At 34.4% G+C, this 12,057-nt stretch overlaps 1 protein-coding gene across 3 annotated transcripts in view; it reads left to right on the top strand.

Annotated features, from left to right (window-relative positions):
* Nucleotides 1-11,591, top strand: part of CRPPA (CDP-L-ribitol pyrophosphorylase A) — a gene marked incomplete at both ends in the record, with an annotated part of 256,119 nt that extends 244,528 nt beyond the window's left edge. For all 3 annotated transcript variants that reach the window (XM_084230762.1, XM_084230761.1, XM_084230760.1), the window contains one exon: nucleotides 11,487-11,591. In XM_084230762.1, coding sequence (XP_084086888.1) covers nucleotides 11,487-11,591 — 105 coding nt within the window. The remainder of the gene's footprint in view (nucleotides 1-11,486) is intronic.
* Nucleotides 11,592-12,057: the final 466 nt, after the last annotated feature.

Raw genomic sequence — 12,057 nt, 5'->3', positions numbered from 1 at the left:
TGAAATTTCATTTATGCATTTTTTTCTGATTTATAGGCCTTTCATTTGCTTTAAATTATAGTTTCATATCAATATTATATTTTTAATGTATTTTATATATTTTACATCATTTTTCATTTTTGTACAATGTATGCATTTTCATTTTGATAATAGCCTCCATAAAATTCCCACCACCCATTCACCCATGAACAAGCACCATGGTCCCTTGTGTTCTTCCCACCCTTGTTTTGCATTTTAAATGAAAAATATAGTTAGTATTTAATGATCTCCACAATCTTATAAATCTTATTTTATTTGATCACTTTTCATCCTCTATGCTACTGTTCTGAGCCTGTATGTTAATTTTATTCTTTTATATACACTTTTTACTGAGATGTTTCTTTTATTACTTTCTAGAAATAGTTATTTTTTAGAAACATTGTTGTACTTATTTTAAAGCTATGTATATTTTCCACACCAGTCTGTTCCATTAGACCTTTCTTCTGAAATTATTCCCTTCAACCCAGAGGTCATTCTTCAGTGCCAAAGTATTTTCAGGAGTAAATTGTTTTTGGTTTAACTTAGGGAGTCCGTAGTCTGTCTCATTCCTGCTTAATGTATTCCAGGGGGTTATAAGAGACTAGATTGATAGCTTTTTAGGAAGGAGTTTAGTTTTGCTTTTTTTGTTTTTAGTACTTTATACATATTTCATTGTGTTCTTCCCACTATTGTTGCCATGTAAAAGACCAATCTGTTTTATCTAGGTATTTTAAAATTGTCTTTTTATATCAATGTTCCACGTTTTCCCCATAATTTGTTTATTTACTGGGTCTCCTTCTTTCCACCCTGGAATTCATTTGGGTCTCCTTGAGTAAATATATGACATCCATACCTTGAAATGTTTTAGCATTAACGTTTATTATAATATCTCATTATGTCTCTCCTCCCTTCTGAAATTTTAATTAAATATATGTTACACATCTTACCATCTCTGTAAAATTTCTTGAACTCCTTTTACATTTTTCATTCCTTGTATTTTCTGATATGAATTCTGAGTAATTTCTTGAACTTCATCTTCATTTTCAATAATTGTCTTTTCAACTCCATTTAATCTGTTGCTGGAGACATCCTTTGAGAAAATTTTTAAGTTTAAATTTAGCAATGTTTTTCACTTGCAAAAATTCTTCAATTAATGCCTTGACTTTTCTCACTGTTTTCACTCTTTTCTAATTTGTAGACATTTTCAATCTGTCTTTTATTAACCTAAATTAGTAGATTAAAATACATTATAAACCACCACCCTAAGACTTTTAATTCACAATATACTTATTGTCTACCATGTAATCTTTTTGATATAAAATTATTCCTATTCTATGTCCACCTCAATAGTTAAATTACCTTCCTGTGTCTTTCTAGTACTGAAAATCAGAAAATATCTAGCCTGTTGTCTTTATTCAGTAGTATCATTCAGGGAGATGTATTTAATTGGGATGATTCCAGAAAGTTTCCCCCCTTAGACAATTGCTTCACATATTTGCTAGTTTCTTTTCCTATCACCTTACTACAAAGGAGCTCATAGGCCAGCTTCTACCATCTGTGACTTGGTCCATGAGAAAGAACTCTTTCGCCTCTCCCTTCCAGTATAGAACTTTGCCAAGCTAGTTTTTTTGTTAAAGATTGACAAAAATTATCACCAGTATGGTCAGAATAGAATTCTTTTTGTAGTTTACAATTTCATACTTATTATAGGAAAATAGAATTTTTTTTTTTTGTTAAAGATTTATTTATGGGGCCTCCCCGGTGATGCAGCGGTTGAGCACTGGGCTGCAAAGCAGCCTGCAGCCTCTGCAGCACTGGTTTGATCCCCGGCCGCCAGCAAGGGTCCCACATGGTGCACAGACCTCTCCTGCCATGCCTGCTGTTCCCCTCAGCAGTGTACTTCAACAGTCTGCCTGTTCTGCTCCCTGCTCTGGCTCTGGTGAATTCTCTCACCCTCCCGTGCTTCTGACTATACCCAGTGCTAGAAAGAAAGAAAGAGAGAAAGAGAGAAAGAGAGAAGGAAAGAGAGGAAAGAAAGAAAGAAAAGAAAGAAATCTTAAAAAAAAGAGATTTATTTATTCATACCAGAACTGGGGTACAGGCCAGAGGTGGGGGTGTGTGTGTGAGAGGATTCACCAGGGACAGAGTGGGGAACAGAACAGACAGATTGCTTGAAATACACTGCTGAGGGGAGCAGTGGGCGAGTCAGGAGAGGTCTGCTGCGCTATGTTGGTAGCTCCCTGGCTGGGGATCAAACTGGTGCTGGAGTGGCTGCAAATAGCTTCATAGATGGCATCATAACCCCTTGAGCCACCAGGGAGGCCCAGGAAATAGAATTTTTAATGCAAGGTAGACATTTGCTGTGGAACTTTGAAATTAAGCCTTTATATAACAACTGCTCATCCATTTAAGTAATAGTTAAGAGTCTAATCATTATTAACAAGGCATCTATTTAACTGCTCAAAAACTATTCTAGCAATAATTTCTCTTTCCCCATCCCTCTCCTCTTCTTGTTTCTAACAAGGTAAGTTTGAATTGACCAATTTGAGTTCTCTTTCATTGCATTAAGTTTGCAATTGGAAATTTAAATCTAAATTTTATGGGGGAATTTAAACAATGTTTCTGCTCCAAGAGATGTATCTGTCTGTCTGTCTGCCTGTCTGCCTGTCTGCCTGTCTGTCTGTCTGTCTGTCTCTCTCTCTCTCTCTCTCTCTCTCTCTCTCTCTCTCTCTCTCTATCTTACTATCTTACTAAAACTTGGGTCATTCTCTCCAGATGAAATTCTTCTCAATAATCTTTCTTTTCCTGCTCTGAATACATTCATGAATACTGAAAGCAGCATCCATTGCCCTCCACAACCTAGTTTTTCTACTTATTCAGCCACACCCTATGTAAGAGATGTCTATCTCATTGTCTGCCATTCACCCACTGTCTTGGGTATATTAGTGTAAATTTATCAGTATCCCACTATAGTTACCTTCCACACCTGGCATTCTTTCATTGGCGGGGGAGAGGGGATCATGTAGCACAAAAATTTCTAGTTTTTGACACATTTTTCTAATTTCCAAATTTGGACACTTTTTTTTTATTTTTAGGACATTATTTCCAAAATGATGTACCCTTCACCTAAAAACTTTGGCGTTTCAAAGATGTCCTAATAAGCAGATAAAGCCAGATCTTTAAAATAAAGAGTTAGTAAATTAATCTAGTTCATACAATTTTATTGAGTATCTATTATGGGTATAGTGCTTTAAGGTTAGAATTTAATTTGGGGAGTTTCATTTTACTATGTATAATTTGGCTAAGAAAATGTGACCTACAAAAATGCTCAATGAAAATATCAGTGAGGAATTTTGACACATACCATGATAATGAAAAGTATTGATATGTACTAAGACAAATTATCCCACAAGAAAAATTAAGGTCTTCCTTATTTTCAAAGGCAGGTCTTTGAAAGGTAATGTGAAATAGATAATTATTGAAATGAATGGTAAATGAATAAAATTTTATTAAAAAGTCAATTATTAGGAAGATATCATACTGGAGAAAGAATAATAGTAATTATACCAGTAGGACTTAAATGTGGATACTGTATAGTAAAGGAGTGAGAAATTTAGTTAGTAGGGTTGATTTAAGTTGATTGTAGATGTTCTTGAATAGTGAGATGAAGTTTATGCTGAGAATAACATTGGTGAATATGAAATTTTGAGTAAGGTGGAGCAGTACCCAGGGAGAGAGAGAAGTAGTCAGTTAGGACATCACAGAGGAATCCAGGTATGGGATGATATGGATATGAGACTTAGAATGGTGAGTGTATGACTAACTCATGTAGAGAGATGTAACCATGGAAAGCTGGCAAAACTTGGTAACTATTGGGTGAGTTGTATAGGATCAAAACATTTTTACTAATTAAAAAGGACATTGTGTATGAGACTGCTTTTTCAACTTTATTCAGTTGAGAAATTGCTATTACAGATGATGTTGTAAGAAAATAAAGTATGACAGTGACAAGTCCCAGATCTAGAAATAATCGGCACAGTAATGAACTTGCGTGTTCCTTGGCCAGATGTCTGGTGCTTTTGGCTGCTCATGTTTTACCCCTGCAGTCTGACTCAGAGCACTGCATAGTTTAGGTTTTTCTTATGGTTTTTTATTCCTATTCAGCAGAGTAACAGTGCTGAACTGAAGTTTGATGACTAATTATTTTTTCTTAATTACCTCATTCCACAATACTGATGGAACACCTACAGTACGTGTAAGCCTTGTGAAAGGCACACTTAGTAAGGGACATGAAAACTTCACGTGCTAATTATGTTAGCGAATAAGCCCACATGCAATTTCATTAGTATTTTATTATTTTTATTACCAGTTTTTAGAGACACTTGTTTATTTAAAGGAGCAAGAGGCAAGTGCTTTTCATTCATAGCATTTCAAACCATTATCAATAGGTGACTGCATTTTCCTGCTGTTTTGGAAATCTACAACCACTAAAGATTTATTTTCATCTCCACTAGGGGACAGTGTGTTACCATTGGATTTTATTTTCTTCCATGTAAGCAAAATGTATATGAAAAAAAATTAACCTCAGATTATTTTGATGTGATAGCAGTTATTTTATAAATGCACCATAACTGTTAAAAGGGTTTTTTCTAAAGTGTATTATTTAGATTTTTATATATTGTATATGGATGAATGAGGATAGATATGGATAAATATGCAGATATTTATGTATGTGTGTGTGTATATATATATATATATATGAGTATTTGAAATTTTGTGTAATTTAGATTTTTTTTCATGAGTTCACCAAAAAAAGGATGGACAGCAGAAGGATATTGATATCAAAATAACAGCAAATTGAATTTCAGGTGATTTGTTACTCATGGAAATTGAATTAGGCGATAGGTATGGAATTTGCTCAGGCAATATAATGTTTATCCTGTCAGAGGGGCTGTGTAATCTCTTGAAATAGCTGAAGCCTAAATATTCATGCACACACACATGTGTGTGTGTGTATTTTAATTTTAAAGCTTTTCTTAAGAGTACATTGTGTTCTTTAGGAATGATAAGTGTGAAGAATGACTATCTCTTAACGATTTCCTTTCTTGCTGCCTATAAAGACTTGAGGAAAAAATGACATCATGACTCTTCCTGTTATTCTTTGAGACATTATTCTACAAAAATTCACATAAATTTGATTCTAACAACTTACTATAAGTTTATTTACACCTCTTTAATTCAAGTACAGATGTTTGTGCAGTACAATGATAGAATTTGATGTTTTAAAATATACCTTTATAATGTGCTATTGTAATGGGAATAGTTTTAAGAAAATTGAGAAGCGACACTTTACAAGGAATTTTGAAGATGTGAACATTATGTAGAAAATTAACCACTTGTGCACACTTACAAGGTGAAACTTCCATCTTAAAAATCGCAAACTCCCTCTTAACCCTGAGCACTCAGTGTTTATTGAAGTCCACTGATTTTTAAAACTATTTTACATTATCAAATCATCTGCCTTGTAAAGGTCTATTAATTGTTTTTTATCATTTTAATGTGCTTTACTACACATAATACCCTCCAAGTCACTATTTTGCTGAAAATGGCTACCTTTCATCTTTCCTTGTGGTTGAATGTGGATATACCACATTGCAGATATATTACACCTTCTTGACCTAATCGTCTGTTGATTAACATTTAGGTAGCTTCCAGGTCCTAGCTATTGTAAATAATGCTGCTGCAAACATTGTGGGACATTCAGTTTTTTGTGTTTATGGCTTTACATTTTTTGGATAGCTGCTCAGTTTTTTTTCTTTTTTTTCTCCAGCATTTGTACTCTGCTTCTTTCTTTTAATTTTTAAATTTTGTTAGGTGTGATAGCAATGGACTTTCAGACTGTTGCTTTGTATCCATTGATATAGTCAGAAAACTGATACTAGTGAGGTCATAGCTATAAGACAGAACTAGGACATTAGAACAACAATTAGTGAGTTTCAGGGATTCAGGCTTCCTTCTGTCCTGTGGGTGCAAGAGTTCTGTGGTGGAGAGCATTGTGATCCATTCCTCTAGGCATACTCCTTAATCTTCGTGTCTCTTACAATCTGAGTGTCTCTTAAGTCCACCTTTAAGCTATTTTTGAGCACTAGGTGCAGTACTCAGCATGGATCATAGTTGCATTGAGGTCTCAAGCCAGGAGTTACTCTTTTCTTTTCCAGCACAGAACTTTTATGTTCTGTTATTAACAAGTGTTTAAATCTGGTTGCAAGTGTTCATGTGTTTAGTTTAGTTTTGTTTTGTTTTAGCCCTGAGGTGTGGATGGTGGGGTAACAGGTATTCTCAAATATCCCAACCTCAATTTCGAGTAGTAGCCGCATCTCTGGAGACAAGGGTGATCTCTACTATTTCTCCCTGATCATTCAGGCTCCATCTGTACTGTATTGTGAGCCTAAAGCTCAAGTCAGTAATCCTTAACTGCATTCCTGCTCATATCTCTCTCTGCCACACACCCTGATGTTGGTACATGCACCTGAGCCAATAACTTTGGGTATTTTGCCCAGCAGCCACCCCTTCTTCTTGTGAGTTGTCCTGACCTGGTATCGCAGTAAACGTTAGTCACTTAAAGTTTTCCTGTGCCTTCCACTGGACTGTTGTTCCTAGTATGTGGTGTGGTCATCTGTTTTTCATGCAGGGACTTTAGGTTTGTTCTGCTGCTATCTATGTATAGAGGAGGCAAACCCTGTGTCTTCATTCTGCTACCATCTTGTCCCATTGAATTACTTCTTGTTCACACACAGGTTAAGAGTCAACCAAATAAAGGATTAGGAAAAAAATAATAACAATTAAAAAAAACCAAAAAAATAATAAACAGACAACTATAAATCAGAGGCATTCTGCAGGGGAGGAGGGAGAAGGATCAAGACGGGGGCAGGAGGATCACAAGAGTCTATGGTGATGGTGAATTGGTGGTGGAAATTCTATAGGGACTACATCTGAGAAAAGAAAGCAAACACTGTAAAAAAAAAAAAAAGAAGAATGAACAATGATGTAAAATTTAAAAAAATGAGTTATCAAGAACTCAAGGGAAATTTTTGGCAGATTTTTAAGCCTTCTCTGCAACTACCCCTCTCAGAGATTTTGAACAAATCGAAGTCACTTTGACAACTGTAAATTATAACTGTATTTTCTCTGCAGGGAGACTTTCATCCTCCTTAGATTCTGTTTCTCTATGATTTGGAAAAATTCTCTCAGCAAGAGAGCTAGGTTGAATGTTAGCTAGTTCAAGCATTTCAGACCTGTGTTTATCACTATTCAAGACCTGCAGACAACACTTTAATGTATAGTTTTCCAGATTTAATGGTTATATATGGTGAGCAAGTGATATTAACTTTTTCATATCTGAAACCGATACCCCCTTCATAAAAATACTAATTAGAGTAGCTAATTGTTAAATATTTACAGTATTTCAGTAATTTACATGTCTTTTCTAATTTAGTAGCAGCAAAAAAATCTGTACGGTAGATAGCATTGTTACTCCACTTTTTACATAAAAAAAGTGGGGAAACATAAAACTTGAATAGTTTGTTCAAAGATCACTTGAAAATTATTAAAGCCAGTGTTAGGATATTAGCAGGATGATTCTAGAGCCTGTGCCTTTATCAAATGTATAATTCATTAAATAAATGTTTCATTTTATTTAATAAAAACATGTGGTTGTAGTGCACACAAATAAATTACCTTTGTAACTCAGCTTTTGTAGTTCTGGCACATAAGCATTTTTAAAGTAAAGACAAATATTCATAAATTTAACATGTTTACTTAAAAAGTAATGCACTATGTATTTTAGATAGAAAAATTGATACAATAATAGAGTTTACATATGTTCCACGCCTAGTTCCCTTAGTTTTTTTTTGAAGATTTATTTATTTATGCATACAAGAACTGGGATACAGGCCAGAGGTGTGGGAGGTGAGAGGATTCACCAGAGACAGAGTGGGGAACAGAACAGGCAGACTGACTGAAATACACTACTGAGGGGAGCAGCAGACGAGACAGGAGAGGTCTGCCTTGCCATGTGGATTGCTCCCTGGCCAGGAATCGAACTCTTGCTGAATAGGCTGCAGACAGCTTCATAGGTTGCATCTTAACCCCTTGTGACACCAGGGAGGCTAGTTGCCTTAGTTTTTTATTCCAGATTACTTCATTGATTTTAGCTGTCATGTCGCCTTAGGTTCTACTTGGTTGTGACAGTTTCTTAGATTTTCCTTATTTTTATGAGCTTAATAGTTTTAGGGACTACTGATCAGATATATTGTAGGATATCCCTCTATTGAAATTTGTCTATTTTTTTTTCATGATGATATTGGAGTTAGATATTTTGGGGAGAAAGATCACAAAAATAAATGCCTTTCCATCACATCTATTAAGGATACATTGCTCTTGCATGCAGGATATGATTTTTTTCCCTGCTCATGTGAACCTTGCTTACTTAGTTTTCACATTAACTTTTATATGCTATTTGGAACACACTATTTGAATATGCATGAATAATGATAAAATGATGGCCTATAATGCCCCTTCACTCCCCAACTCCTCAAGGATTCAAATTACTGTGCTTTGCACATCTGCTGGCAGCAAGTAAGGAATTGTAAAATATATTCAAATCCATAAATTGTGTGAATATCTGGTTTTTGTACATACTAGAATTTTCTGAATGTATGTGTGTCTCACTATCTTATTTAATCAGTTTTAAGGGGTAAATAATTCTTGAGCTTATTAGGCAAAGAGGAAAAACAAATATTTAGTGGGATTAACATAGTTGTTCTCACTGAATTGGAGCTTTTCAATGATGCCTATAAAAATTTGCAGAAGTGAATTCTTAAAAGACATTCATGTTTAAATAGTTTATTAAATTTGTGTCAGTTGGACTACCTCAGTGAGCTTTGAAGATTTAGTATGAGATATTGAAGTATAATTTTCCTAGTCTTGGATCTTAGATTTTTTCTTCATTTGTTGTTACTGCTTTCATTATGACAAATATAAACTAATTTCAGAGAGTATATGTATAGCTCAGAGAGGCTATACATATAGCTATGTTCTGTTTACTTTTGAAGGGGAAGTATTTAATTATCATCATCAGTGTTATGTATCAACTTTATAAATGAAACTTGGGAGTAGATGTGTATTATAGACCCTGAAACATTGTAATTAATTAATCTTTAAGAGTTACAAATATGTGCCTTATTTGTAGTTGCCCTGTATTTTATTCATGTTTATGAATGATGTTTCATGGATAATATCTACTTCAATATAAGTATATTTCTGAATATATTCGGCTTTAGAATGATTTGTTTACATGTGATTTAGGTCTTATGATTTTCTAGAAACCAGTACAGTATTTAAAATCCAATATTGAAATTTCATTCCAATGTAGCCTTCATACAGCCTATTGTTAACCTTCCCCAGTTCCAGCCTTAGAACATGGTCAGGGAAATTGATGAGAAAGGGTAATTTCAATAGTGGTGGTCTCCCATCACTATTCTTACAGATGAGAAATCCAGGGCTCCAGGGCCTGGTGGAGCCATGGTGGTAATGGTTTTACTTCAGTCATCTTCTTTGTGTTGTTGCCAGGTTTCCTGCTAAATGTGGAAGTAGGAGTAAACAAAGTAGCCACATATGAGTTAAACTGAAAAGCTGATGATATTTCTATCATAAGCAGAGCTTTATTTGCTTTGATATTGTTAGAATTTATGGAGTTCTGTCATGTGTTTATCATTAAACTAAGTGTTCCATATTCAAAGATAACGTGAAAAATTCTTTGCATCAAGAAGTAGATCACCTGGTAGAATAGATGGTCAACTAAAGAGACTATTAGAAATCAATCTACTGGAGGAATTCACAGCTGTGGCAACATAGATCTATTTCACTTAAACTGGGCTAGAGTCAAGGCAGAGTTCAAGAATCCCTGATATCTAACTATTAAAGGGATTAGCTGAAGCAATGGGATGAAAATTTAGAAAAAATAGCTCATTTGGTCAGTCCTAAGCAATTGTGTATAGCGAATTGAGTGATTTTTTTTTTTTAAGGGAATGGCAAGTAGAGGCTGGAAAGATTGAAAAAAAAAAAAAGAAACTTTTCATTACCAGATAAATGTTTAAATTTGATCCTGAAGCTTAAAAATAGTCTTCAAGAGATTTTATGCAGGATAGTGAAGGATATTGATCTGATCTCTATTTTAAAATAAGCACTTTAGTTACTATGTAGGAAGTAGGGTAGAAGAGATAAAGCTTTAGAGAGAACCATTTGAGATGGTTCAGTGATTCAGAACAGATGACTTTGCTAGTAGCGACGGTTTCATTGAAATATCAATATATGGATATAAGAAATAAAGGAAGTGGAAGCAATAGGCCCTAGTGATATAATGAACATTGGGATAAGGTGTTAAGAATGATGGCAAAGTTTACAAGTTAGTTACCAGATCCCTCCTTTTAAATAGCACCGTTCATGACACAGAGATCTTAAAAGATATTATGTTTATACTTTCCCTTTCTCTTAATATTATCATACTCCCATTCTTTCATGAAGTCTACATCGGTAGAATAGTTTCATAGACAGTATGATTTCAAAGGCAAAACCATACCTGTGAGATAACTTATTTTACAGATTTGTGTGATCCCTCACAAACAAGAAGCAGGTAGTTCACAGTAGTTCTCACTGGTTCATTAGAATGTCTGCTGCTGGAAAACACTCAGAAACAAGATAAAGGAAAGGCTTGCATTATGGGTGAAATATTCACACTTCACTGAAGAGCCAAAGTTTGTCAGATTTTGGATTAAGGAAAACAATCTCTAGTTTCATACTGTTAGCATTTGAAATAGTGTCAGTGTTTTTCTTGATATCTTCAGATTTTTTTTTTAATCTATAATAAAAGTGCTTGTCAAAGCATCTCTTATTTATTTAGGGAACCAAGTCCATGTCATAGCTGTGGACTGAGGTTGATAGAATGCTGAATCCAAAGAGCAATGGACCTTAAAAATTGGCTTTTTGAACTCAAAGAGAGTCTATGATTTGTGGTTGCCAGTTGTGGAAGGGTGGAGGAAATGGGGAGACGTTGGCTAAAGAGTACAAACTTTCAGTTATAAGATGAATTAGTTCTGGGAATTTAATGTCCAGCATGGTAAAAATACTGTATTGTATACTTTAAAGTTGATAAGAATGTAGATCTTAAATATTCTCACTTCCCCCATACCCACTGTTAACTATCTGAAGGGATGGATGTGATAACTAACGGTTTTGTAGTAATTACCGCTTTGTAGACTATAAACTTAAACAGTGGTTTGTGCCAGATATAATGTTATAAACCTGGGAGGAAAAAATATAAATAAATCAATTTTAAAAGAAAAATGATTCCTTATTAAATTTTATTAAAGACACTGCTTCTTTCTGAAATACTGTTTTTATCTTTTCAGGATGAACAGAAACTACAGGAAAGTTTAAAGCAAGGAGCCACTATTATTGCTTCCTTAATCAGAGAGAGAAATTCTGCACTCACTGGTCAGCTACTGGTAGCATGAGGAAAGTGAAGAAAATTGCCCCCTGCGTTAGAAATGTTTACCTAAGTATCCTTTTGTGCATTCCTACCTATTGTATGTGGCAGAATGTTTTTAAGTTGTCTTTTATGTCTCCAAATTTGTAGGATGTATGCTGTTATAAAAGTGAACCAGTGTTTATATCTGTATAATAAAACCTATTGTGCATGTCAAATGTAAGTTATCTGAAACATAAAAGAATAGATAAAATGGAAAATAATAGCCTTGACATGAAAAATCTTTTCACAAAGGCATGAAAGGTCAAATAGAAATAATGAGGGTTAGCTAATCCTTCAAGAAATGGGAATTTAGGGAATGTCAACTGTTATCTCTATCATGATTGTAAATCACACTATAATGAAGCTAATACACAATATTCAGAATTACTGGTGCTGTGAAAGTTTTTACCATTTGATTTTTTGACTTATATTTTATTTTTTTCCACACCTTA

The sequence above is a fragment of the Talpa europaea genome (genome assembly GCF_964194135.1).
Source record: "Talpa europaea genome assembly, chromosome: 3".
NCBI classification, from domain to species: domain Eukaryota; kingdom Metazoa; phylum Chordata; class Mammalia; order Eulipotyphla; family Talpidae; genus Talpa; species Talpa europaea.
Note: the sequence above shows the minus strand (reverse complement) of the source record. Positions and strands in the feature narration are given on the sequence as shown.